General features: G+C 40.3%; 1 protein-coding gene across 4 annotated transcripts; it reads right to left on the bottom strand.

The window, feature by feature from the left end:
• Window positions 1-382: 382 nt before the first annotated feature.
• On the bottom strand, window positions 383-24,547 carry vps35 (VPS35 retromer complex component). Of its 4 annotated transcripts, XM_013266951.3 has the most exons (19): window positions 24,425-24,547; window positions 24,120-24,268; window positions 23,106-23,204; window positions 20,966-21,062; window positions 20,068-20,191; window positions 18,852-19,034; window positions 16,196-16,415; window positions 15,471-15,554; window positions 14,972-15,081; window positions 14,322-14,418; window positions 12,793-12,941; window positions 8,889-9,120; window positions 8,165-8,320; window positions 6,410-6,532; window positions 6,140-6,319; window positions 4,272-4,511; window positions 3,766-3,909; window positions 1,494-1,680; window positions 383-990 (listed from the first exon to the last, which is right to left on the bottom strand). In XM_013266951.3, the coding sequence occupies exons 2-18, from the start codon at window positions 24,120-24,122 to the stop codon at window positions 1,501-1,503; spliced, it is 2,421 nt and encodes an 806-aa protein (XP_013122405.1). In that variant the 5' UTR covers window positions 24,123-24,268; window positions 24,425-24,547; the 3' UTR covers window positions 383-990; window positions 1,494-1,500. The 4 variants fall into 4 exon arrangements, with proteins under 4 accessions (XP_013122405.1, XP_013122403.1, XP_013122406.1 ...); XM_013266949.3 differs by having other exon boundaries at window positions 383-1,680; XM_013266952.3 differs by having other exon boundaries at window positions 383-1,680; window positions 8,889-9,096; window positions 24,425-24,545.
• Window positions 24,548-27,272: the final 2,725 nt, after the last annotated feature.

Here is a 27,272-nt window from a genome sequence, read left to right as displayed (position 1 = left end):
CTGTTTCTTGTGTCGTAAGCTTCCTGCTTTTACGACCCTTTGGTCAGCAGGAGGTCTCTCTCACTCACACACACACACACACACACACACACACACACACTCCTACTTACATATAAAAGTTCACACATATACATACAATGCCTTAGAACCATGTGGGCATTGCTTTGCTGTGTTTTGTGTGAACTGTCTCTCAATAAAAGGCAGCGAGAGGAGGCCGGATTTGGGGTCATTTTCGTGCTGGACACAGATGAGGCCTCCCTTGCGCAAGTAATCGATCGATCGACTGTCTTGTTTTCTTTCATGATGAATAAGTCTCTAGAACTAGCAGGGTTTGTGGGAACAGACCCAACAAATACTGTGTGTAAAATAAGTAAAATTCACGTACTGTTAATGTCAATTTTATTTCAGTAAGTGACAATGATCATTTCTACTTAATCTGTATTTTTATTTATCTGATTTACAAGTGCATTTAAACACATATTTAAAAGCAAAAAAGTAACAGGTCAATGCCGACTCCAACAAATCAATATTAATAAGCAAGAAAGAGAAATCAATAAATGTTGTGGAAAACGACACAAAGCTTCTGCACCATTGTACACTGACAAGTCAGTCAACATACAATCCTGAGGAACTGCTGCACCTCCTTAACATGTTCATCCAAAGGGACATGGTTTGTTATCAAAAAATATCATGGGGAAGAACGTAAAACAGTGTAATTAGTGAGATCCATAGAGAGTGAACTAAACACTGGCCCTTTGATGCCAAGCACACTAAAGCATGCAAACACACCACAGTTTTGACCAGGTCAATCCAGTGGTGAGAAGTCCTGACTTCAAATGAGACACACTATAAGGAGCCTAACGAGAGAGAGAATGGCGAGCACGATGTGGCAAAAAGAAGAACGCTGAAGTGTGACGGCCAAAGATTGCACGGTCATCTGGTCTTCAGTTTGGATTGGCACAATCTGTTTAAAGTTTCCACAAAGTCAACCTAAAGAACAGCAGAGTTATTGATTATTCATGTTCAGGAAACCAGGCCGTATGCAAACCCGCTGCGAGAGAACTACAACTTTTAGATTTTCTCTAGTTTTTATACACTCGGCTATTACATTCGCTTCTCAATATGGACAGATATCAACAATTGAAGGCGTGATGACACAGTTAGCAAGTCCTCCATCAACATTAACATAGTGCAGGATACAGACAAACTGGTTAATTGTGGCCTTATAAAGGAATGGTAAATAAAAGACTTGCCACGACTGCACACTAAAGTTACGTGCAGCATTGCTTTACACATGCAAGGATGGATAGCAAGGAGGAATGATGAAGAGACATCAACAACTAAATGAAGGACTGAATTGAGTTCTTTCAGCTCTTAATGTTTATTTCTATTCCTGGCCTTTAACACAACTTCTTTATTCTTGTGATAGTGTGCGGTCGTCTACTCTTAATATAGTGGAACATCTAAAATGGACTTTATATTTCCCAACCTACATTAGCTTTAAAGGACCAGACCCTCGTAGGCAGGGCCCTCAGATTCAGGGGATTCCCTCTGCAGACGAAGATGCTCCAGTGTATTGTGGAAGTGTTTGTTGATCTGCTCCGTCTCTTCACTAGCTTCCAGGTTGGGAAGGTCTTCCCTGATCTTTTGGATCAGCTGGTTTAACACCTGGACTGTCACCTGGATGGGAGGAAGAGGAGGAACAGCACAAGGGTTCCTGTTTACATTCTAATATTATTGGTAAATGGTAAATGGACTGGTTCTTATATAGCACTTTTCTACTCTTCTGAGCACTCAAAGCGCTTTACACAACTTGTGCATTCACCCATTCACACCCATTCGCACAAGCATATTTGTCTAAGTGCTTCTTTTAGCTAACATTCACACACATTCATACTCCGATGGATGCATCGGAGAGCAATTTGGGGTTAGTATCTTGCCCAAGGATATTTGGCATGCAGACTAGGGGAAGCCAGGAATCGAACCACCAACCTTCCGATCAGTAGGTGACCTGCTCTACCACCTGAGCTACAGCCAGGTGGTAGATTGTGGACAATATTCACTCATACCAAAGTATTCATGTAGATGCTCTGTGGGTCAGTTGGAATAGATAAGAGCAACTGTTCAAATCAAAACAACAAACTGAGCTTAACACAAAGTCAACTGTAAAAAAGTAACAAATTTTCAATTTGATGGCTTAGGCTCATTCCAGCTACAACATGGATGCGAGAGTTGGTCACGGAAACAATTCCACCAAACGCTCTAATAAAAACACGGGCCTGGTCCGAGGAGGGAAGAGACTTTACACAGGGAGGAGGGCTCAAGGAGTCCTGAGAACCAATCAACAGCCACAATATATATGCCATTTTTTAAGTGTCCATCCATCCATCCATCTTCTTCCGCTTATCTGGGGTTGGGTCGCGGGGGCAGCAGCCTAAGCAGAGAAGCCCAGACCTCCCTCTCCCCAACCACCACCTCCAGCTTGTCCAGGGGAACACCAAGGTGTTCCCAGGCCAGCTGAGAGATATAATCTCTCCAGCGTGTCCTGGGTCTGCCCCAGGGCCGCCTCCTGGTGGGACATGCCCGGAACACCTCACCCAGGAGGCACCCAGGAGGCATCCTTGTCAGATGCCCGAGTTACCTTAACTGGCTCTTTACATTTTTTTAAGTGTGACCACTGAAATTAAAGTTGGGGCTTGCTTCACATTTAAGTAAATAACTTTAAAAATAACTGCCCAGATTCAAGATGCTGTTAAGAATGTGGCAGAAGTTCATTTTCAAAATCATATACAAACCTGTGCGAACCAACTTGAGTCTAAAAAGCACACCTCTGGTATCTACATATTCTGGCTTCACAAGGAGCTCTTCCTCAGCAGACTAGCCAAAGTGCTTCAAGGTCACCTCACAAAGCACCTTTTTGAGTGTAACACAAGGATTCAATACACTCATTAAGACAACATTTTTATAGAAATGCCAGGTCATTCGTCAGCACAGTGAAACATGATCATAAAAGGGAAAGGGAAAAAAAAAAGAAGGAGAGAAGTGCTCGATCACCCACAGTGCCACAAATAAGGTGGCGCGCGACAGGTGATGTGACATCAAACTCGATGACAGGGGGCGTGTGGCCAGCATAAAAACAACTGTAGTCGGGATCTAATATTAAGTGACACAATGCCACCTAGTGGCAACAGATAATCAGCAGTAGGTGGTAATCATCATCCCATGTAAATAAAATTTCAGTTGGTGGATCCGTGCAGGATATACATTAGGGTGACTTCTAGTAAGTAGGTAATTTCCATCACCACTTAGTGGGCAAAGGTAGTATATTCAGTGGGTAAATAACAACACCCAATCAACATCCCAGACCGGATAACTGCTCACCCACACCACGCCCAAGCCGTAGTTCAACTTGACAACGGCATGCTTGGACATGCAACAGGGTGCAAAGGCCCTCCTACTGCTGTTTGCAGCTTTGTAAGAGAATAGAGAATTAGGTCTAAGTTTCTGGACAATTACACTGTTTTAGTAATTTTGAATATTAAAATCTACTGTTGTTGTGCACAGAGCGAACATTATTAAACCGTATCATTGTCCAAACATTTATAGACCTAACTGTTAATGAACACTTGAACTTGAGTGGTTGGTTTGAGGCAAGGCGAAGTATGAAGTTTCATACATATTGCCAATGAAGAAATTATTCTCTCTGGGCAAAATTACCAGTTACTGGTTAGCACAAACAATTTTTTTTTTTAAGTAGTGTCCTACCGCATCGTTTTCCCTCTCATAGAAGCAGACGTATCTGTTGAGGATTTCAATGAAAAGTTGAACTTGCAGTGATGGATCCATGCACTGGTTGGCAATCTTCAAAGCTTTCTTTAGACACTCCATCACCCGCTTACCATCACGGATCTAAATGTGTAAAATGAGCAGGGAGCATTTAGAGATATGTAAAAAGACTAAAGTGCACAGTAGCATTAACAGGATTATACAGTGTGTTAAAGTGCATTGTGTACCGTAAAAATTAACTTGCTGATCACTCAATACCACATCCATTTGATTCCATAACTAATCTTTTGGGGTTTAATAAAGTGACTGTTTAGCCTTCTGGAGACTTCCTCCTCTAGAACAAAGTCCTACATGACACACTGATGATTCCATTTAAATGTCAGTTTTTAGAATGTCATTCATCTGCATGCACATAATTTTACTATAACCATCTTCAACTACTTTATGTTAGTGTATGGGGAAAAAAAAGCTTAATTCCAACACACCTCTTCACCATTTTTGTCAGTGCTGCGACCCGACCAGAAGAGATGGGCACAGATGCTGACAGCTCTGCACTGGTCAGGCTTCTTCAGCAGCTTGGACGCAGCCAGTGCACACTGAGTCCTCAGGGGCTCGTGGTTTTCCTCGCTGAAGCATCGCATTCGCTCAAAAGTGCCGATAATCAACGTGATGGCTGCCAGCTGAGCTTTGGAGTCACTGATCTCATCCTCATAGAGAGAGAATGCCTAATGTGGACAATGTATGGAGAACCAAGAGAAGAGATGAAAAGGTTGAGGGGATGGAACAACACCACCCAATGACAGAGAAAGAGAACTATAGTGGTCTAATTGTTTTAAAATACAACAAAATAAAGTTATGTTTTTGGTTATACACTCAAAAGTTTTAGAGCACCCCAATTTTTCCAATTATTTATTGCAGTTCAAGTCGTTCAAGTTCAGTGAATGGCTTGAAATGGTACAAAGGTAAGTGGTGAACTGCCAGAGGTTAAAAAAAGATAAGTTAGCCAAAACTGAAAAATTCTGTACATTTTAGAATTATACAAAAAGGCCTTTTCCAGGGAACACAACATGGGTTAACCATTTTAAAACTCTTCTGCAGTAATGGAGGTTGAACAAGCCTCGAAAGCTGGTGCTACTACAGGTGTTCCAACGTTTTTCTCCTACAGAGAAATTTCAAAAGAAGTCAAGGTGTTTGTAACTTCAAAACAGGGAAGGTCCGTACTACAAGAAAAAGCTTTTGTGTTTCTGTTCATGGAGTGAAACTGTGGAACAGTCTGAATATGGAATTAAAGCAATGTCCAAACATAAAACAGTTCAAAAAGAGTTATAAAAATATGATCTTCTCAAACTATAAAGAAAAGGAAAATATTGACATTAAGTGAATGTCTCTATTTAAAAAAAAAAATAAGACTAAAAAAAATTCATGATGTTATATTATAGTATATAGTATATCAGAAATCTGTTCACTATATTTTATTACAAATTATATCAGTAAGGAAGCTGACTAAATATTAACTGATAATTTATGGCAAAGGGGTGGGATTAAATAAGCGTTTACTTCTTCCCACTCCCTTTCAACATGTAAATTAATCAGAACGGCAGCTATATTGAAATGTATTGATTTTTTTGTGTAGTATTTTTTTTTCTCTCTCTTATTTTCTTTCCTAAATGTACCTGTATATTGTTTACATGTTTGAAATCTATTACCAATCAATCAATCAATCAATCAATCAAGGTGTCAGTGAGTACAGTTTCCTTCACCATCAAAAGGCACTCAGAACAGAACAGCATTCTGCAGTGCCATGCAATAGCCTCTGGTATACGACTAGTTGGTCAGGGGTTCATCCTACAGCAAGATAATGACCCAAAACATAAGTTCAAGTATGCTTGAAAAACAGACTTGGACATTTAAAAAAACGGAGTGGCCAGCACAGTCTCCAGACTTAAACCGCATCAAGCTGGTTTGGGATGAACTGGACAGAAGAGTGAAAGCAAAGCAACCTACAAGTGCCATACATTTATGGGAACTTCTGCAACAGATATGGAAAGAACTTTCTGAAGAATATTTGATTTCTATTGTAGAAAGAATGCCATGGGTGTGTTCAGCTGCCAAAGGTGGCTACTTTGATGAGTCAAAGGTTTAGAATACATTTTGGTCTATAAATTGATTCAGTGATTTCTTTTCTCAGTCTTACTGCTTTCATTTCAGAGTGCAATGAGACATTAAACTGCATAATTTTCAATAAAAAACTGCAAAAACTCGGGTCTTCTAAAACTTTTGACCGGTAGTGTGTACGTATGTATGTATGTATATAAACTATTTAAAGGCATGACAGAATTATTAAACATTCTACCTGTGACATGAACTCATACGCTACAGTCTCGTGGTTTTCAAATCCAATCTCCCCTGCAGCTAGTGCCCCCTGCAGGAAGAGTCGAAGAGGCAGCTCGGCAAGCTCAGCCTTAATGAGTGCACTGATTGTCTGGTGGGCAAAAGAAAAAATCTTCTGGCACTTCTTTTCCCATTTGTCATCCTAAGAGGAAAAGAAATTGGTATAATTTCATAACAGGACATAAGATAAAATGCATTATGTGCTTTGTGATGAAAAATAACATTTGCTCACGGTTGAGGAGTTTTCCTTGTATCGAAAGGCTAGCTGGTAGGCAGCAAACACAAGGGGAGGCAATGTGTAGCGAATCCTTTGGTTTCCACCAGCTCCAAAGTGTTTGCGTGCTGTATTAAGAATCTGAACCAAACGAGAACGAAATTAAATGAAAACCACTGGTCTCAGCAAAAACATTCACAGAAGTAGAAACTTATTCAGAAGTGTAATCTGCTGAAATTTTCCCAAGAACTAGATAAGGTGGGGACAAAGGAAACACTGCAGCATTATTTTCAAAATCCTTAGCAGCAACTTAAAGGACACCACTTGCAGGACTCTATGCAGTATATCTAATGCATAATGTGCACAATTACGACTCTTCAGGTTAGTCTCAAATGCTTGAAAAGAAGACAACTGGACTTCTACAATTTCACAAATACATTCGCTCTCATCCACGAGGCTTCTTCAATTCTAAAAACAAAAGGTGGAGTGAAGAAGAGTAAGAATCATTTCTTGTCATTATGTCTTCACACACATAACAATATTACATTAACATATACACACAATCAAGAATAGAAAACAACAGGTAAGATATTATGTGGAGATCCAGGAACTTGATGATGTCCACATTCTCTACTGCCTGGACCTCCTGCAACGCACAATGACCTCCTAAGTCTTGCTGGTGTTCAGGGCGAGGTTGTTGTCTAAAAAAAACACTGTGTCAGGTGTTGGATCTCCTCTCTATAGTGAGTCTCATCATTGTTCCAATATTAGACCCAATACGCTGGTATCAAACAAAACTTAAAGAATACTTTAACGTGAAACTAGTAAAACAAAAATGAAAATACAGCTTCACGACTGTGTTAGTGAAGTGAACGGCAAAACAGTTTTGAGCAAATAGAGTGAATAACGTCGGGCTGAGCACACAGCCCTGTGGCATGCCCATGTTCAGGACCAGTGTATCCAGCTCCCCATTCTCACCACTGAAGTAAAGGGGATGTAGCAGTAACCACTGAGGCAAGTGCACCCGGTTAATTTAAACCTTGGATTGGTTCCTGAGGGTTATTGATCCACTATTAATCATGCGAGTCATCACATGATCCAAGGTGTGAAAAAACATTCTTAGGTTATCACTGGGGATTAAGGGTGAAACCAGTGTAGGACACTGTCCCACCCCACCATCAATGGAGCTATTGAGGTCACCTGAAGTGGCTGGGAAGGATGTCAGACTGCACAGTAAGTGGCTGATACTTCGTGTCATAGGCTACCACCTCTATTCAATGAAGATGGTTCACAGTGGACATAGATGACCTAATTTTAGCAAACCATCTGTCTTCGTGGTCCAAAATGTGAACATTGGTATCCTAGAAAGAGTGACCTTTAGATGTAGAAATACATGTGAGTGTACAGCTGACTTCATGTAGGTCCAGTTGGGACAACCACATTCTAAGAGGGTTTTTTTTTTTTTCATTTTTAACCCATGATCCCTGATATCCTCCCTAATAAATCAGTGAAGGTTTCTTCTACTTGATTTTGACCCAAATGTCACCCGCATACCTGAACCTGTGGCTCGGTGCTGTCCCTCTCAGCCCAGAGCTTTACTTTCCCCTTCCTCTATGATAAGGTTAGCTACAGTGGGTGACACAGAGGAGCCCATGGCACGTTGTTGGCCTTGCCTGTACAAATGTCCAGTTGCCTTGTTTTCGAGCACTCAAGACTACCACTACCTTGATGACTGAGAACGTAGAAAGACACAATGTTAACGCAAACACCTACAAGATACTGCTGATCAGGATCTTCAGAATGGAGCAGATGGATGAAACGACCCACAAGGCTCTGCTCCTCAGCAAAGTCCTCTGGGTCTGGATCATCAGTTGGTTGGTCTGGCTGGTCCTGTATCAGTGTGGACACCAAGTTCAAGATGGCATCCACCTGGAGGAACAAAGGGTACAACATTAAACCGATACTATTTACAAACATGGTCTGTGTAACCAGGCTAGATGTCTGCACAATAATGCACAAAAACCTTAAAGAATACTTTAACATGAAACTACTAAAACAAAAATGAAAAAACAGCTATTTTTATACAAATTTCTCGCTAATCTAAGCAAATATGACAAGTTGTATCACAAAGTACAGAACAAAATTTTGGATTTTCAAGATGATACTGCAATCATACATAACCAGTGTGCATTCAGCAAGAGACTGTGGCTGTGGTGAAACAGCCTACATAAGGTCATTTCTGTTAACATCACTTTTTCATCTGTCAGTGAGGGCTTCTCTACGTCGACTGTAGTTTGGGGTTTTTGTCAACGTTTACAACCCTATTTGCAAGGTTGTTGGGAAACTATATAAATGTGTAAAAAAAAAATTAATTACAAACAATGTATCTATGAAAACCACACATCCTTTCTTATGTAAAATGTTGGCAGGGGGTTGTTTTGTCTGATGCTCTGTCAGTTTAAATACAAATATAATATACAGATGTTAGATTAATAACCTGCTCTTGTGCCACAATGGTGGTGTTGTAGTCCAATGTGTTGCTCAGCACATAGCAACTCATGTTCTTGCGGGACTCATAGTCGAAGTATTCAAAGAGTGGTGGGAAGTGTTTGAGCTGCAGAACCATCAGCACATTGTTGTAGGTATCCACCGGGATCTTCAACAGCCTGGTAAGTTCCTTTGACACCGCACTGCTCGTTGCTATGCTAGAGGAGGGAGAAGAAGGGAGACTGTGAAAACATTTTTCCCCTGCAGTATTAAAAAAAGCTGACTCAGGTTTATAGTCCCAAGGGACAAAAAAACCCTCATACCTGCAGGGGGAATCAGTATGGGTTCTTGTCAAAGATCAAGTTTGTGGAAATTATTATAAAGTTGAGAAACTGAGTGAGGACACACATAAAAGTAAACATATTTATGCTTAGAGATGTTTCTGCTGACATGCTGTGTTTGTTCTTCTCCAAACATCTTAACTTTGGTCTCATCTGTCTAAAGGACTTTGTTCAGTTGCAACTTTGCAAAATGAAGTCACACTGTCAAATTCTTTTTAGAGAGAAGACATTTTGTTTGGAAAATGGCAACATTTCCAAATGAGTCATACTTGTAACCTCTGTTTTGCACTTTGACCTTTAACATGCTTACTGAGGCCTCCAGAGTCAGAGAGGCTCTTGGGTTTTTTGCAGTTTCTCAGACTTTGGGGTAGATGTTGTGGGACAATACACTCTTGGATGGGGGGCTGTCTTGAATGTTTTCCACTTGTGAATAATCTTTCTCACTGCACAATGGAGTTCAGATTGATTGGAAATGGTCTTCTAGCCCGTCCCAGATTAATGGGCAGCAGCAACTGCTTCTTCTACATGTCTTTTAGACCCCATTCCTACAAAACTGCTCAAAGAAGTCCTGCCATTAATTAATGCTTCAATCTTAAATACGATCAACCTATCTCTAATAATCGGCTATGTACCACAGGCCTTCAAGCTGGCTGTAGTTAAACCTTTATTTAAAAAGCCATCCCTAGACCCAGCTGTCTTAGCTAATTATAGGCCAATCTCCAACCTTCCTTTCATATCAAAAATCCTTGAAAGAGTAGTTGTCAAACAGCTAACAGATCATCTGCAGAGGAATGGCTTATTTGAAGAGTTTCAGTCAGGTTTCAGAGCTCATCACAGCACAGAAACAGCTTTAGTGAAGGTTACAAATGATCTTCTTATGGCCTCTGACAGTGGACTCATCTCTGTGCTTGTCCTGCTAGACCTTAGTGCAGCGTTCGATACTCTTGACCATAATATCCTATTAGAGCGATTAGAACATGCTTTAGGTATTACAGGTACTGCGCTGCAGTGGTTTGTATCTTATCTATCTAATAGACTCCAATTTGTACATGTAAATGGAGAGTCCTCTTCACACACTAAGGTCAATTATGGTGTTCCACAGGGTTCAGTGCTAGGACCAATTCTGTTTACATTATACATGCTTCCCTTAGGCAGTATCATTAGAAGACATAGTATACATTTTCACTGCTATGCAGATGACACCCAGCTCTACCTATCCATGAAGCCAGATAACACACACCAATTAGTTAAACTGCAGGAATGTCTTAAAGACATAAAGAGCTGGAAGGCCGCTAACTTTCTGCTTCTTAATTCAGATAAAACTGAATTTATTTTACTCGGCCCTGAAAATCTTAGAAACATGGTATCTAACCAGATTCTTACTCTGGATGGCATTACCTTGGCCTCCAGTAACACTGTGAGGAACCTTGGAGTCATTTTTGACCAAGACATGTCCTTCAACGCACATATTAAACAAATATGTAAGACTGCTTTCTTCCATTTGCGCAACATCTCTAAAATTAGAAATATCCTGTCTCAGAGTGACACTGAAAAACTAGTTCATGCATTTATTACTTCCAGGCTGGACTACTGTAATTCATTATTATCAGGATGTCCTAAAAACTCCCTGAAAAGCCTTCAGTTAATCCAAAATGCTGCAGCAAGAGTACTGACAGGGACTAGAAAGAGAGAGCATATTTCTCCTGTTTTGGCTTCCCTTCATTGGCTCCCTGTTAAAACCAGAATTGAATTCAAAATCCTGCTCCTCACATACAAGGTCTTAAATAATTAGGCCCCATCATATCTTAATGACCTTGTAGTACCATATCACCCTATTAGAGCACTTCGCTCTCGCACCGCAGGCTTACTTGTTGTTCCTAGAGTATTTAAAAGCAGAATGGGAGGGAGAGCCTTCAGTTTTCAGGCCCCTCTTCTGTGGAACCAGCTTCCAGTTTGGATTCGGGAGACAGACACTATCTCTACTTTTAAGATTAGGCTTCAAACTTTCCTTTTTGCTAAAGCATATAGTTTGGGCTGGACCAGGTGACCCTGAATCTTCCCTTAGTTATGCTGCAATAGACGTAGGCTGCCGGGGATTCCCATGATGCATTCCCATGAGTTTTTCCTTTCCAGTCACCTTTCTCACTCACTATGTGTTAATAGACCTCTCTGCATTGAATCATATCTATTATTAATCTCTTTCTCTCTTCCACAGCATGTCTTTATCCTGTTTTCCTTCTCTCACCCCAACCGGTCGCAGCAGATGGCCGCCCCTCCCTGAGCCTGGTTCTGCCGGAGGTTCCTTCCTGTTAAAAGGGAGTTTTTCTTTCCCACTGTCGCCAAAGTGCTTGCTCATAGGGGGTCATATGATTGTTGGGTTTTTCTCCATATCTATTATTATAGGGTATACTGTACAATATAAAGCGCCTTGAGGCAACTTTTGTTGTGATTTGGCGCTATATAAATAAAATTGAATTGAATTGAATTCTTTCATATCACTGCTGATGTTCCCGCTTTGCAACACTAGTGTTGCAGTCGTTTCTCAAGAAAGCAATGCATTACTCATTACTTGTTATTCTTCTTCAAAGTAATCCAATACTTTGCGTAATTAATTAATTAACTACGGTAATTGTTACATTGCTTTTGACTTTATGCTACAGTCCCACATGTCAACACAAATCTATACTAATGAGGACACACATTTGACCTTTCTCTTAGATTTCAGCTATTTAACACAAGGCAAAGTTGAAAACCAGACCAAAGGGCCAAACAAATTGGTGATTCTACATTAGAAACACAAACAGGTAGAAATACAGCCTGCAGCCTGACTGTTACCTGCTGAAGTTAAGGGTCTGCTGGTCTGGGGTCGGCACAACATTAAAAAATCACTTCGACTTCTTTGCTAGCTTAGTGTTAGCATGCCACATTACTGAAATATGTAATGTGATTATTGTAACGTGGTACTTCAGAGTGTGTTAACACACAGCTGACTCACTACTGACACACCTACAAACTGCAACCAGAGGTGCTCACATTTAACTGATGATCAGCCAATCAAGTACAATTTTTAATTCAGTTTTATTTAAAAACGACAAATCACAACAAAAGTTGCCTCAGGGCGTTTTATATTGTAAGGTAAAAACCCTAAAATAATATAGTGCATGTGGTAATCAGGACCTGGCTGCTACTTCCCCTTTTTAATTCCCATGGAAGCAGTAAGCCTGGACTTAGTTGGCTGTACTGCTTTACTGACTTACCATCTTGTTAAATAAATAATGACACTGTATAATATATCATGTGCTTTTGTGCATCTGACGGTGTATTTGCCAAATGTTAAGATGAGTTTTATTATGTCCTGATATGTAAAACCTTTCATCTGCTGCTGCATCTGCACAACTCATGAAAGCAACCAAGTTTTTAGTTTCCTCAATAATACTAATAATACATCTCAATATGCAAAGCAATTTATGTTATAAGAATGAATGCATTCTGCAGCTTTTATTAAACACAGCTTTATGATTTCATGACATTACACAGCTCACTCAGGAGTTCATCAAGGGACCAGAGACTTACTGTTCCAAGTTGAGCTTGTTGAAGATCTCCACAGTACTCTCCAGGACCTTGTCTACATAATCTACACGTTCAGGGTAGCATTTCATGGCCAGATTGATGAGAGAGACCTGAAGCGATACAATATCCTCTGATGGCATGTCCTGGCGAGACTGAAAAAGTAGACAAAAGAAGGGAGCAGTAGTTTCATTGTTAGTTACACTTACTCTAGTACTCTACCTAGTTTGAGAGGATCTGCCTTTGACCATACTGTTGTCCTGTAACACACTGATATCAAAATTGATAAATAATGATTGCTAGTTTCCTAAGATCCTAATATGATATGCCATCTCTGTTAGACTTTAAATGTGGCTCCATAATAATATTATGTGGTTTTAATGTGCTCTGTTCAGCTGCAGCTTAAAAAAAGATTGTTCTTAATAACACTCGTATGGTTAAGGATAGCTCTCTCCCGAAAACTTTTTGCATTCAATAAAGTAACTCTGTCATCTACTTTGGTCAAACTAGGGTTGGGTGATATGAGAAAAATCTGATATCACACAATTTTTTGGCTATATTGTGATACACTCATATATCTATCTATCTATCTATCTATCTATCTATCTATCTATCTATATCATGATAGGTCTTGCGCCCCAGCTCCCCCGGTACCACGGGTGAGTTGCAGCTTAAGCCTCTGTGAAGTCAGGTTTTTTATGTAAATATCAGCATGTGTGGTATCCATTGAACCTCTGAATCTCAGCTAAAAGCTCATATAAACCATTTCTACGACCACCAAACACAGCGAAAACAACAAACAATTAAAACACCTGTTACATAATTTTGCAAAATGTGCCTAAACACAAACATGGAAGCCAAGAACTCACTCGACTTCACATAACCAAGCCAATGGCACATTGTCTAAAAGCAGAGATCTCACAGATTCCAAAACTGCAAGTTTCGAAAACCACAAATATACTCCATGTTAAACAGTAACATGGAATCAGACTTACATGTGTTGTTTTTCCCCGTTTCTCTAGTGGATAGCTGTTGTAGTTCGTATCACAGCTGGTTTATTTAAACTTTTCTTTGGTGTGTGGGGAGATGTTCACATGCGGAGTTTAAAACATTCGTAATTTTGCAGGGGATGACTTTTCAGCTGGTGGAATAAATTTGTGGTACTGCATTTTGTTCGACATCCTCCTTGTGAAATCCAAATGACAGCAAGTCTGCAACTCCCACTATAGCCATATTTTTCCCTATATGGTAGTATATAAACACTCTCGCTCAGCGCAATGTGCCAAAAATGTGCCGCAGAAAATTGTCCGATTGGGGGGGGGGAATAAATGATGCATTCTCTGCGTGTGGGAGAAAACCAAAAACCTTACAGGGAATTACGTGCAGACAGCTTAATATTTCCTCGGCAACCTATACTCGATGGTTATGATAAAGGCATTTTAATCATCATACGTGGAAAAACTCGCGATACATCAAGTATATTCGATATATTGCCCACCCCTATTTCAAACCTTCTTGAATTTAAGGAAATGTACCTGAATTACAGTGGCCACCTGCTGAGAGAAGATGTCAAACAGTTTGATTTCAGCAGGGATCCCTGGGCCATCTTCTCGATGAGCAAACAGAGCAAGTCTGAAACACAAATCAGAAAGTGGCTTAAAAAAAAAATCTCCATAAACAGACAGTAAATCCTTGAGCTCAGCTGTGCATCAGGGTTTTAAAAGATTCATAATGTTCACCGCTGAACAAGCATTATTATGAGCAAATCATCATTACTTTAAACAGGAAGAACAAAATGCTGGAAACCTCATCTTGCAGTTAAAGGTTTAAGCTTGGGGACCAGAGTAAATGAACAGGCTTATGGAGCAGCACAGTGGTGAAACGGTTAGCACTGGCTAGAATTTTCTGGTTAGCTCCCTGTGCGAATTTCCTCCGACAACCTAACACTTATGTCCAAAGACATAAGTGCTGGGTTGAATGAGAATTCTTAATTGACTATGATTAAGATACAAATATTTAAATACAAATCTAATATTTTTAAAATGTATAGAATAAAGTAATATATGGCTAACTGTAACTGGTACTGTCAATGAGTATAAATGAGTGGTCAACAAGTCTCAAAAAGCACTAAATTCCAGTTTGCTCATTGGGTAGCTCTGCTACATTCCAACAAATAAAACCATACCTGTCAATGAGGGCAATGATGATGTTCTTCACATTTACGTGTTGATGTAGCTCAGCACAGGAACGCAGGAAAGGATTCAGTGTTTGAAGGTGGAACTCGTCTGGGAAAACCTTCGGAGACGAGATTATTTTAGTTAAGGCCTGAATGACTATGACTGCACGTCATATATTTGAAACAACCAGGATGCTCCAAGACTGAAATAAAGGCCATTTGAATTTGAATTTTTCAAATAATGTTGGGTTATTGGGGGACTGCATCCAATGAGTCAGTGCTTTTAATACAAGAACATGGCGAGTGGAACAAATCTGCCTACATTTGATCAATCCCCCGTTTTTTTTTCCTTTAACATGGTACAGTGTTTGTTTGTTTTTTTTTACTAACTGATTTCTGGTCATCCCTACGATTCCTTAAATCCAGTGTTATAAATAGCAAGTAAAGTCTAGTCTACTGGATTAGTTGTAAATGTTTCTAGAGACTTGAGAATTTTCACATAAGGTACCTGAATGATGCATTCCATAAGATACTCCTGAGCCAGTGAATCCCTGCAGTTCACAACCTGCTCCAGGACTCCAGGAAGAACAATCTGTGGAGAGAAAAAGGCACACAGGAAAAACAGTTTGACTGAACAAATACCAAATTATCATAAATACACCAACAGTATGTACGGTATAAATACATGTCAAATGTAGCAAACATGACGCTGAAGACTGAAACATTACAATTCAATGTCAAAAGAATCATCGATGCTCAAGAAATAGCCTCCACTACCACCCCACCACAGCGGTGATGCTATCGCTCATAGGAGGCCGATAGGATGATCACTCACTGGAGCACATAACTCAGCCCTAATGTGTGCGTCAAACCATTACCACATAATAAAGCCATAACAGTGGCCATTGTTTATTTTGGTGAAAATAAAGCAATGTGCACCTTATGTCATTATATCACATCTTTGGGGACTTCCAGTACATGCAGAAAAGACACAGGAAGTCAGGTAATTTCAACATAACGTTACTTGAGTTGATAACAACCCTATTACTATAACATAAATAAATGCAGATAATCAAACATCACTTCCACCTTTCTGAAAGTCATGATCAGTGTCGAAGACACCAGAGAACGAGCAGCTCTCCTCTTTCTAACATGACAGTAACAAATCGATTTCTGTGCTGAGACCAGTCCCCACTGTGCAGATCTAGTCTCAGCAAAAACACAAAGACACACCTGTTTGTATTTCTCCACATTGACACCCTCCAGTTGGCTGAGCCGAACTAGATTGGTGCCCACCAGAATCCTAAGTTCTTGTCGCTCCTTTTCTCTCTTCTCTCGGTCTCGGCTGTGACCCTGATGCTGCATTCGAACCCACAACTTGTTCATCTCCGCAAAGTTTAGAAGGACAAAGTCGATGGAGTCATTGATGTCACCGGTCATCTCCTCTGTTCCCCTGTGGAGTAAAAGCTGCAATTTAACAACAGGGATGCAGAAGATTACAGGACTAGAGTTCTCTTTCCCCTCTGGTGATTTCTAAATTTCCAGTATCAACTATTAAAATACTAATATAACACCATGACCAGTTACGCGTTTTTTTAATCCAAACAGTGGACTTAATAATTTATTATATGAAAAATCCTGCTTAATATCCCTGAATAGAAAAGTCCAGTACAGAGGGGGTGTCCCTAATTTTCACAGATCACATCTACATTACATCACCTAAATGTTAATAAATTCTATTAAGTCTCTTTGTGCTGGTTTTCATCTTTGTGCTCATACCTAAATACTAAGAAAAAGATCATGTGTGTTCTTTTTAGGATAGAAATTTGTGTTGGCGTGTGAGGCTGTAGCCTTAGCCCCACACGCCTCGTAATGATTGGTCATTACGAGGTAATTTTACAGAGTAACCTGAAAGCAATGTAAAAAGCAGCATAACGAATGTCTTTCTCCTAGAAGAAATTAAGTAATGTAATGCATTACTTTTAAGAAAGGTGTTCTGTGTAATAATGTTTTTCACTTTACTTTTTTGGAGTAATGACCCCAACGCTGATCACAACAAGAGTGGAAACACCTGCAACATCCACAAACATTTGGCCACTCAGCATGTAAATAATTTGCATGAATGTAATGTCTTTCATATGCTGCTTAGGATGGTGGTGACTCTCAAAGTGATATCGATAATAGAATCGGAATCACCAAATTCTTATCAATCCCCATCCCTACTTACAATAATGACCACAGTGTAAGCATGTATACGTGTCTCTATGTACCCTATGGGGCAATCTGAATGAAGGAACATCATCACACATACAGCGATAATTAACATCTATATGTTTTAAAAAGCCATTATTATAAAGTACCTTTGATCTTCATAGTCATGTTCCTTCTGTGAATGTGATGTTACCTTCTCTGTTTGTTTCACTTATCATGATCATTATATGTCACTTATACATAACCTCAACTACTAGAAATTTCTTCACCACTAAATATGGAATAAAGATTCTGAAAGAGCGTTGCAGGCCTGGTTAAAATAACGTCACAGTTCAATCATGACTTCTAATAAGAAGTTACCAATGTATTAAACAGCTGGGGCGAGAGTACCCAACAAAATACTAGCATTAAAACAATACAGCAGACATACAAAGATGTGGCCCCTTCCTGATTTCCTACTTGTTTTTATACGTTTGTCATTCTTAAATGTTTCAAATCATCAAACAAATGTTAATATTAGAGAAAGATAACACAAGTAAACACAAACTACAGTTTCTAGGTGTTTATAATTAAGGGGAAAAAATCCAAACCTACAAGGCTCTGTGTTAAGGTTGCAAACTTTCTGCAGACTCAATCGCTATAGACCTCTAAAATTCAAGTGGCCTTCAGACTGGCTCAAGAACAGTGAGTAGAGAGCTTCATGTAGTGGGTTTCCATGCCCAAGCAGCTGCATTCAAGCCTTACATCACTATGCAAAGCGTCAGATGCAGTGGTGTAAAGCATGACAGGGGAGACATGTTCTTTGGATTGTCAGATTACCTGATGGATGAGTCAGGGTTTGTCAGTTGCAAGGAGATGGCACTTGAGGGGGGATTAAGGTGTGTGTGTGTGGGGGGGGGGGGGGGGGGGGGGGGTGAAATTCAGGAGCTGGGCCTGGTCCCTTAGTTCTAGTGAATGGTTCTTACTTAATTCTTACTCCTTCAGTATACCAAGACATTTTGGACAATTTTATACTCCAACTTTGTGGGAACAGTTGGGCCCTTCCTGTTCCAACATGACTGCACACCAGTGCAAAAAGCAAGGTCCATAAAGACATGGAGGAGCAAATATGGTGCATAAGAATTTGACTGCCCTGCACAGAGTCCTGACCTTAACCTAATAGACTGTCTTTGGGATGAGTTCGAGCAGAGACTGTGAACCAGGCCTTCTTCGTGTCTGACCTCACAAATGCCATTCTGTAAGAATGGTTAAAAAGTCCATAAAACACTCCTAAATTTTGTGGAAAGCCTTCCGAGAATAGTCAAAGCTTTTATATATAGCTGCAAACTCTATGGATTAAGAACGGGATGTCATTGAAGTTCATATGAATGTAAAGGCAGACAAGCAAATAGTATAGTGTAGCAAAGATATTGCAACACCGGTTGTTGGGGGCAGTGTGTTTAAACACTCCTTTGTAATGGAAATGTTGAAAAAAAAAAAGGGGGGTAGACTTAAAAGAGAGAGGTCCACAGAGAACCTGGGTCAAGCCAAGCAAGGAATAGACATTCAGTGACATTCCAACAGCAGCACCACTGTGAAGAACAGAATCTGAGCGATGGTATCTGCATGCATGGACCCAATGAGCAGCTACCGTGATAGTTGTGGGTGCACACAGAGGGAAAAAGCTCAGCTTACTTACTCTGACTGCTCTCCATCATCTGGTAGTATGTTGCGAGTACACTGCAACAAGTAATTTCTGAGGAAGAGGCCCCTGAGTGGGTGTTGGACACCACGGCACATCTCAACGAGGTCCTTCAGAATGTCCTTGCGAGACTGCGGGAAGGACCGAACATACACCACACCCACTGTAATTAGCAGATAACTGGGGAGACGGGAGGAAACAAAAAGACTTCATTAGACAGACATCTACCACAACTTCAGAGTATAAAGTTAGTATAAACAGACAACAGTCACACAAGGTCACAAATGCAGATTCATCACATTTCACCTACACCAATGTGACTACTCACAAATGTGTAAAAGTAACTTTTGCACATTTACTGGTGACCACCACTGCTAACCCTCACCCTCCTAGTAGAGACACCTATGTTATCAATTTCAAAATCCTATGTCGCGTTGTTCAAGTTATCGCATTCACAAGATTTTGAGAGGATTTTCATTAAACTTAACTCTGACCAAGAGGTCAAAATCACCAGGAATTAAACTCGTTCGAGTCTCATAGCAGAGTCAACTATGGTATCAATTTGAAGCTCCTACGTGACCTCATTCTCCAGTTATCGCATTCACAAACTTAGATGTTCGCGCTATCCGCCCACCCACCTACTCACCTGCCATGGTGACAACAATAGCCCCATTAGCCTCTTATGGCTGAGGGGTAAAAATCCACACATCACAACAAGAATCCATATTAACATTACATCAACAGACTTCACTTCAGCTCAACAGTTTGAAATATTTAATTCTGAAACATTGCCTCTGCATTCAAATGTCTAAATATTTGGACACAGATACACAAGGACCAGCCCACATTTGCTTGTGTATGGTCTGAGCTATACAGATCCATAAATGCAGGTAGAAAACTATGGTAGAAAACTGGGACAGGGGCCTAGAGTTGAAATAATATCACCATAATAAAATAGCCCTAGGAGGAAAATATCAGTTCAAACAAAAAGCAGATAACATGGAGACATTGGCCTTACCAATACACATTTGCAGCCTTTTCAGACCAAACATGTCTTGGTTAGTTTATGAGCTGAAATGCTATGTTTTTTAGCACTTAATTTGTATGGCTGAAATGTTAATGTCGTCTCTCTATTGGGTAAAAGGAAGACAGTGCTGAACAGACGCCACTAATGCTCCACGTTTGATAGAAGTTCAGGTTGGTTGATACTCACAGTCTGGGGATGATGTTGCCCGCATATTGGACCAGCTCATACAGATCTGCCACCTTACGTCCCTTGGCAAACTCATCAGTCAGATAAACCTCTAAGTAGTGGAGTTCATCAGAGATTGCCATATCTGAAGACAGTGTTAGGGACCAATGCACACACGCCACAAATCATATACATTCAACAATACCGTTCCTTGCAGCATGTTTATAATGTAGTGGCTTCACTTTCAATCTGCACACAGTGTGTTCAGGCGCAATACTGCCAGGCCACCTAAGCATTAAGTGTTCTTTCAATTTTACATTACAGCTCCATAAGCCTACAGTTTACACCAAGTCCTACTCCAAAAAAATCCGAAAAGGAAGCACCAGTAGAACTAAAAACGGGGATGAATTAAATGAGTGCAGTAGCTCTGCCTTTTTTCAACAGTTGTTCAACTAAGACTATTTTGGATGGGATTTCCAATGACAATCTGGTCAGAGTGTTTGACTTTAGAAGGCAGCCAGCTCTGGACTTTAAAACATCATTTTGCGCTGCCTTCATTCAGCTCTCATTTATTAATCAAGATATTGTTGTAATGCAAGCATACTGTCCATGCTGTTTCAGCTTCTGGCCCAGTGTCTGAAGTTTTCTCCCCAAATCAATGTGACCATGCAGTAAAATACTAGGCAGAGCTTATTCTCCTTGTCCTTTTCAAGTGAATATCTCTCGCCTGCTTGTTGCTTCATTTGCCTTCAAATATGATTAACATATTTGAAGGCAAATGAATGACAATATGACAACCCCACCTCAAACATCATAAAGTTATAAACTGTGACATGTAACGACTGGCTAGTAGTATCTGTTATACAGTCAGCAAGTTTAGATGAGACATAAATGTCTAATCAGCACATGTAAAGAATACAGAGCTCGTAGTAGCTCTTTGGAGAAAGCATGGAGGTCCTTAGTTCACCCAGCATGTTGGAGGCATGCTTCAAAGCATCCATCAACTTGTTTTTGTCCTGCAGGCCACAAATATATTGCATATTACATATCACATCCAAAACACATTCATGATTCAAGAAACACTTCATGTACAGGGAGTGCAGAATTATTAGGCAAGTTGTATTTTTGAGGAATAATTTTATTATTGAACAACAACCATGTTCTCAATGAACCCAAAAAACTCATTAATATTAAAGCTGAATGTTTTTGGAAGTAGCTTTTAGTTTTAGCTATTTTAGGGGGATATCTGTGTGTGCAGGTGACTATTACTGTGCATAATTATTAGGCAACTTAACAAAAAACAAATATATACCCATTTCAATTATTTATTTTTACCAGTGAAACCAATATAACATCTCCACATTCACAAATATACATTTCTGACATTCAAAAGCAAAACAAAAACAAATCAGCGACCATTATAGCCACCTTTCTTTGCAAGGACACTCAAAAGCCTGCCATCCATGGATTCTGTCAGTGTTTTGATCTGCTCACCATCAACATTGCGTGCAGCATCAACCACAGCCTCCCAGACACTGTTCAGAGAGGTGTACTGTTTTCCCTCCTTGTAAATCTCACATTTGATGATGGACCACAGGTTCTCAATGGGGTTCAGATCAGGTGAACAAGGAGGCCATGTCATTAGTTTTTCTTCTTTTATACCCTTTCTTGCCAGCCACGCTGTGGAGTACTTGGACGCGTGTGATGGAGCATTGTCCTGCATGAAAATCATGTTTTTCTTGAAGGATGCAGACTTCTTCCTGTACCACTGCTTGAAGAAGGTGTCTTCCAGAAACTGGCAGTAGGACTGGGAGTTGAGCTTGACTCCATCCTCAACCCGAAAAGGCCCCACAAGCTCATCTTTGATGATACCAGCCCAAACCAGTACTCCACCTCCACCTTGCTGGCGTCTGAGTCGGACTGGAGCTCTCTGCCCTTTACCAATCCAGCCACGGGCCCATCCATCTGGCCCATCAAGACTCACTCTCATTTCATCAGTCCATAAAACCTTAGAAAAATCAGTCTTGAGATATTTCTTGGCCCAGTCTTGACGTTTCAGCTTGTGTGTCTTGTTCAGTGGTGGTTGTCTTTCAGCCTTTCTTACCTTGGCCATGTCTCTGAGTATTGCACACCTTGTGCTTTTGGGCACTCCAGTGATGTTGCAGCTCTGAAATATGGCCAAACTGGTGGCAAGTGGCATCTTGGCAGCTGCACGCTTGACTTTTCTCAGTTCATGGGCAGTTATTTTGCGCCTTGGTTTTTCCACACGCTTCTTGCGACCCTGTTGACTATTTTGAATGAAACGCTTGATTGTTCGATGATCACGCTTCAGAAGCTTTGCAATTTTAAGACTGCTGCATCCCTCTGCAAGATATCTCACTATTTTTGACTTTTCTGAGCCTGTCAAGTCCTTCTTTTGACCCATTTTGCCAAAGGAAAGGAAGTTGCCTAATAATTATGCACACCTGATATAGGGTGTTGATGTCATTAGACCACACCCCTTCTCATTACAGAGATGCACATCACCTAATATGCTTAATTGGTAGTAGGCTTTCGAGCCTATACAGCTTGGAGTAAGACAACATGCATGAAGAGGATGATGTGGACAAAATACTCATTTGCCTAATAATTCTGCACTCCCTGTATAACACACTGAACAGCCTGAATGGACCTTGAATTCATCTTTGAGACATCAATGTGACATCTTTGAGACATCATTATGAAAAAGAAAAGGGGATTAACTGATTCTCAGACAGAAGGATGGAAAATGCCCCTCATTTACTTACATCAATAAAACTTAGTTCATTCTTTTTCCCCATAGTATAAGAAATATGATTATTGCACAGTCTTTTTAAATATCATAACAGAATTTTGAGGTTATATCGGCCATCCCTATTGATTAAAAAGAATAATACAAAAATATGACTAATCAAAAAGGCAATAAAAGTCCAGGAGTATCCTTAGGTTCTTCCTAAGGATACTCCTGGACTTTTATTGCCAGTGGTTTAAAAAGCACATCACAATCAAGATGATAGTCCTATAAACTGAAATGCTCCTACCAGGCATCGCTTCATCTGGAACGACTGGACCTTGACAGCTTGCACAGCTTCATCCAGAAGCTTCTCCTGTTCATCCTGGGGTGACTGCTGTGTTGCTGGCTGCAACAGAGGATGGAAATACAAGTTATATCACTCCTTGATTGATCTAGTAGGATTTTCTTCATGCAACACAGCATAAAAAGCAAGAACTCAAGTTTGACTTGTCTAATGATCTATAACGCCAGAAAAGAGAAAGGAAAAAACGGAACAGTCTGAGGAGTTCAGCAGACTCCCTAGTTGTTTTCATGTCTAAATCCAAAACACATCGAGTCAGATTTGTTTGCATGTTTGAAGTCACGACCGACTAGGTGGATGGCTGTATCTACTAATGAAGTTTAATGGCAGGATCATCCTAGCCTCACAGAGACAGTGACCACGGTCCGTGATTTAAAAAAAAAAAAAGTTTTATAGAAACGACTGAGTATTCTGAATGTCCATCAGACCAAACGAAGCTAACCTGCTACAAGTATTTGAGCCCAGGCTCGCCTGCACAATCTCATACGACATGTTTCCGTGTGTATGTGTACCACACAGGCGTCCTGTTCGGTTACTCTAAGTCGGAGTTATGCCACAACATTCAGATGCTTACATTAAAATATGACACAGCAAAGCGGAAGACGACACTAACAAAACCTAACTGTACAGTCTCATTTAAATTGCGTCAGAAATGTTGATGTTTACCGCAGCCTTTGTTTGCAAATATCATACTGTATATAGGAGCACGAAGAGTGTTTCAAAGACAAACACACAAATGTTGCATCTACTCGCTCGATAGCTTCACTCAGTCGGCTGCTAGTTAGCTTAGCTAGCTGCTGTCAAACGCTGAGCTAGGCCAAAGGACCATTCACGTAGGTGACTTTAGATCAAATCACATTACACAGTCAAAATGAGTTTTTCCAGCGGTCAAAACTACACACAGGCAAATTTCGGAATGCACAACGTTGCACTAAAGTCGGTATTTGGTAAAGTGCTTACCATGGTTATGGGATGTGTTTCAGATCAGTCGGGAAGGCTGGCCTGTCATGTGACCCACAAGAACGGGGCTGACGGTCTGCACTCAGTTAGCGTCACGTCAGATCACAGGCGTGGCCGTTTCTCCACCATTCTCACTACGTCTCACTTCCCTACGAAAGAATATTGGGGCTACATTAAGAAAAATATATTATTGATCATTTCGAGAAAAAAGGTTGTTGTTTCAAGAAAAATACCACGCCTCCTGTGCCCTCTACAAAATGCCTTGTGTAAACGAGTTAGTTAAACAAATTGATCAGTCTTCTTACCACCGTGTCTTCTGATATAACATACATCCTCTTTCGTTATTATTGCAACACTATGAAAACACCTCAGTATACATAAAACTGTATTATGGTCCGGGAGAGTTGGGACATTTGCTAGTGGCAACCGTCCCAACTGTCCCCACAAGTTCAACATACAGTTTTTGAAAGACAGCAAGCAAGCAAAAGAGTTCGACTGTGAAGTCAGGAACAGGTTTGAGGTGCTGGGGGATCTGGTCGATGAGACAATAGAGAACCCCTGGACAGAAATACAGAAGACCTGTAAGGCCGTTTGCACCAAAGTCCTGGGGAAGAAGAAGAGGGAGCAGAAAGATGGGATGACAAAAGAGACATGGGAGAAGATAGAGAAGAGAAAGGAGGTGAAGCAAAAAAATTAACAGATGTTAAGACCAACATGAGAAAACAGACCTCAGAGCCCAATATTGGGAAGTGAACCGAGAAGTGAAGAAGAGTGCCAGACGGGACAAAAGACAATTTGTGCACAGTATGACAGAAGAGGCAGAAACAGCAGCTAAGCAGAACAACATGAGGTGAGTGTATGAGATCAACCGGACCTTGTCAGGAAAAAGTTTCAACCCAAGTAAGCCAGTCAAGGACAAGAATGGGAAAACCATCACAAGTGACAAGGAACAAAGAAGAAGATGGGTTCAATGTTCAATGGTAACTTTATTGTCAATGGGAAATTGATTTGCAGTATGTCCATACATCTCTGTATAAAAACAAACACAACACATACCCACGAAAATAAGCCCAGAGGAAACAACCTAAATTTATCATCAAAAAAGTGCAGTGTGCAATGGCAACAACCCTTATGGTTTAGTGTTATTAACCATGATAATAGCACTAGGTACAAAAGACAATCTATGTCTCTTTGTCTTCACTGCAGGCACTTTATACCGACGACCTGATGGAAGCAGTTGAAAATCATTAAAGAGAGGGTGATCTGAACACAACATGACAGAGGTTGCCTTCCTCAGCACCTGCCTGTTATAGAAGTCCACAAGCTGGACCTGAGACCTCCCTGAAATCTGACTAGCCACTTTAACCAGGTTACTAAGTCTGGTCTTATTATTCAAAGAAATATTACCATACCAAGCAATGATACAGAAGGTTAAAACAGATTCAATAAAACTTTTATAAAAAAGAGTCATCATTTCAGATGAAACATTAAAACCTCTCAACCTCCTTAAAAAGTACAGTCTTTGTTGAACCTTTTTCACTGTAGCAGCAAAATGTGACTCAAAGGACAGAGCCTTATCAAGAACAACCCCCCAAATACTTATAACTGTCCACCAGTTCAATGGCTGCACCATTTACCACTGTTAGTGCAGGATGGGGGGATGTCTTCCTGAAGTCAATAACCATGTCCTTGGTTTTCAAGGTGTTGATCATTAAGAAGGACTGATCACATCACAAAACAAACTCATCCACAACATTTATATATGTTTATTTTCTGTATTTATATTATGGGAGCTTTTATTTTGTTTGTGTGACCTTTGACTTCCCATGAAGTCACTTCCGGTAGCTGCGCGCTATTTTCCTCAGTCGCCTAGAGGCCCCGCTGAGGAGAGGGGTTCATGCAGAAGTCCAGTAAAGTGAAGTTGCTGTACTATTTTATTTTTATTTTAAACAGTTATGGGAGAATAAATCTGCCCCAGATGGCAAAGTGAGAGCTGACTCCTCTGGTTATTCACACAACACAACGCAGAGAACTAACGGCAATCAGAGTTTAAGGCCAGACCGGCTACACAATGACTGTGTCATCTGCATATTTAATGAAATGCCTGTTGGCCTGTGTACTGCAACAGTCATTAGTGTACAAAATATACAGTAGAGGAGAGAGACAACAACCTTGTGGTGAGCCAGTAGAAGAGTTCAGCTGTTTGGAAAAACAGCCGTTTACTCTCACACACTGAGATCTGTCAGTTAAAAAGTCTAAAATCCAACCAACAAGATTAAAATCAATTTTAAACTGGTTAAGAAGTTTATCAACTAAAAGATGTGGCTGGATAGTATTAAAAGCTGAAGAAAAATCAATAAATAAGAGCCGAGCATGAGCTTTGGCACCATCAAGATGGCGATAAAGAAAATTCAACAGAGTGACCACTGCATCATCAACACCTCTACGAGGCCTGTATGCAAATTGTAGTGGGTTGATAAGCTTTTCTACTTGCTGCAGGATCTCCTTCCTGACAAGTTTTTCAAAGGACTTCATCACTAAAGAAGTTAAAGCGACAGGCCTAAAATCATTTAATGATGTAGGTTTTGTGGTCTTAGCAACTGGAGAAATAATTGATTTTTTCCATACCTCTGGAACCTTCTGTTGCTGAAGTGATAAGAGAAAGATGTAATAAAAAATACTGCATAATTGCTCAGCGCATGTTCTAAGCACCTGGCCACATATATTATCAGGACCTGGACTTTTATTAGTCTTACTCATTTTAAAAAGATTTTCCACCCTTCTTTCATCAAAGAACAAAGCAGGGGGGGGGGGGGGCTCTGGTGCTCTCTATTAAGAAATCAAATGTATTCCTAAAATTATAATTATCATTAAATCTCAAATAAAATCTATTCAGCTCATTGGCTAACTGAGTCTGAACTAAAACCAGGGAGACTTATCTTATTACAGTCACTGTAACAGAGACCAGTCATGTGTTTCATGCCTGCCCAGGCAACCCTTAAGTTATTGCTACCCATCTCTGCCTCTACCTTATCCTTGTATTTTATTTTGGCTTTTTAAATTTCTGATCTGATCTCCTTCCTAATTTCTCTAACTTTCAAGATATTCCCTTCAGTAAAAGCTTTTTTCCTTCCATGAATCAGCCTCCTAAGG

This window comes from Oreochromis niloticus, linkage group LG1, assembly GCF_001858045.2.
Source record: "Oreochromis niloticus isolate F11D_XX linkage group LG1, O_niloticus_UMD_NMBU, whole genome shotgun sequence".
Taxonomy (NCBI): domain Eukaryota; kingdom Metazoa; phylum Chordata; class Actinopteri; order Cichliformes; family Cichlidae; genus Oreochromis; species Oreochromis niloticus.
The sequence above is the reverse complement of the archived record's forward strand: the minus strand, read 5'-3'. Positions and strand labels throughout refer to the sequence as shown.

Bases quoted from the DNA above. Each gene is read 5' to 3' on its own strand.
- vps35 (XM_013266949.3), bottom strand. The intron at 12,942-14,321 runs GTACATTTCCTT...CTACTTTTTCAG, and splicing joins AGGTGGCCACTGTAATTCAG to TCTCGCCAGGACATGCCATC. The intron at 1,681-3,765 runs GTAGGACACTAC...CCTCCCATCCAG, and splicing joins ATGAGAGGGAAAACGATGCG to GTGACAGTCCAGGTGTTAAA.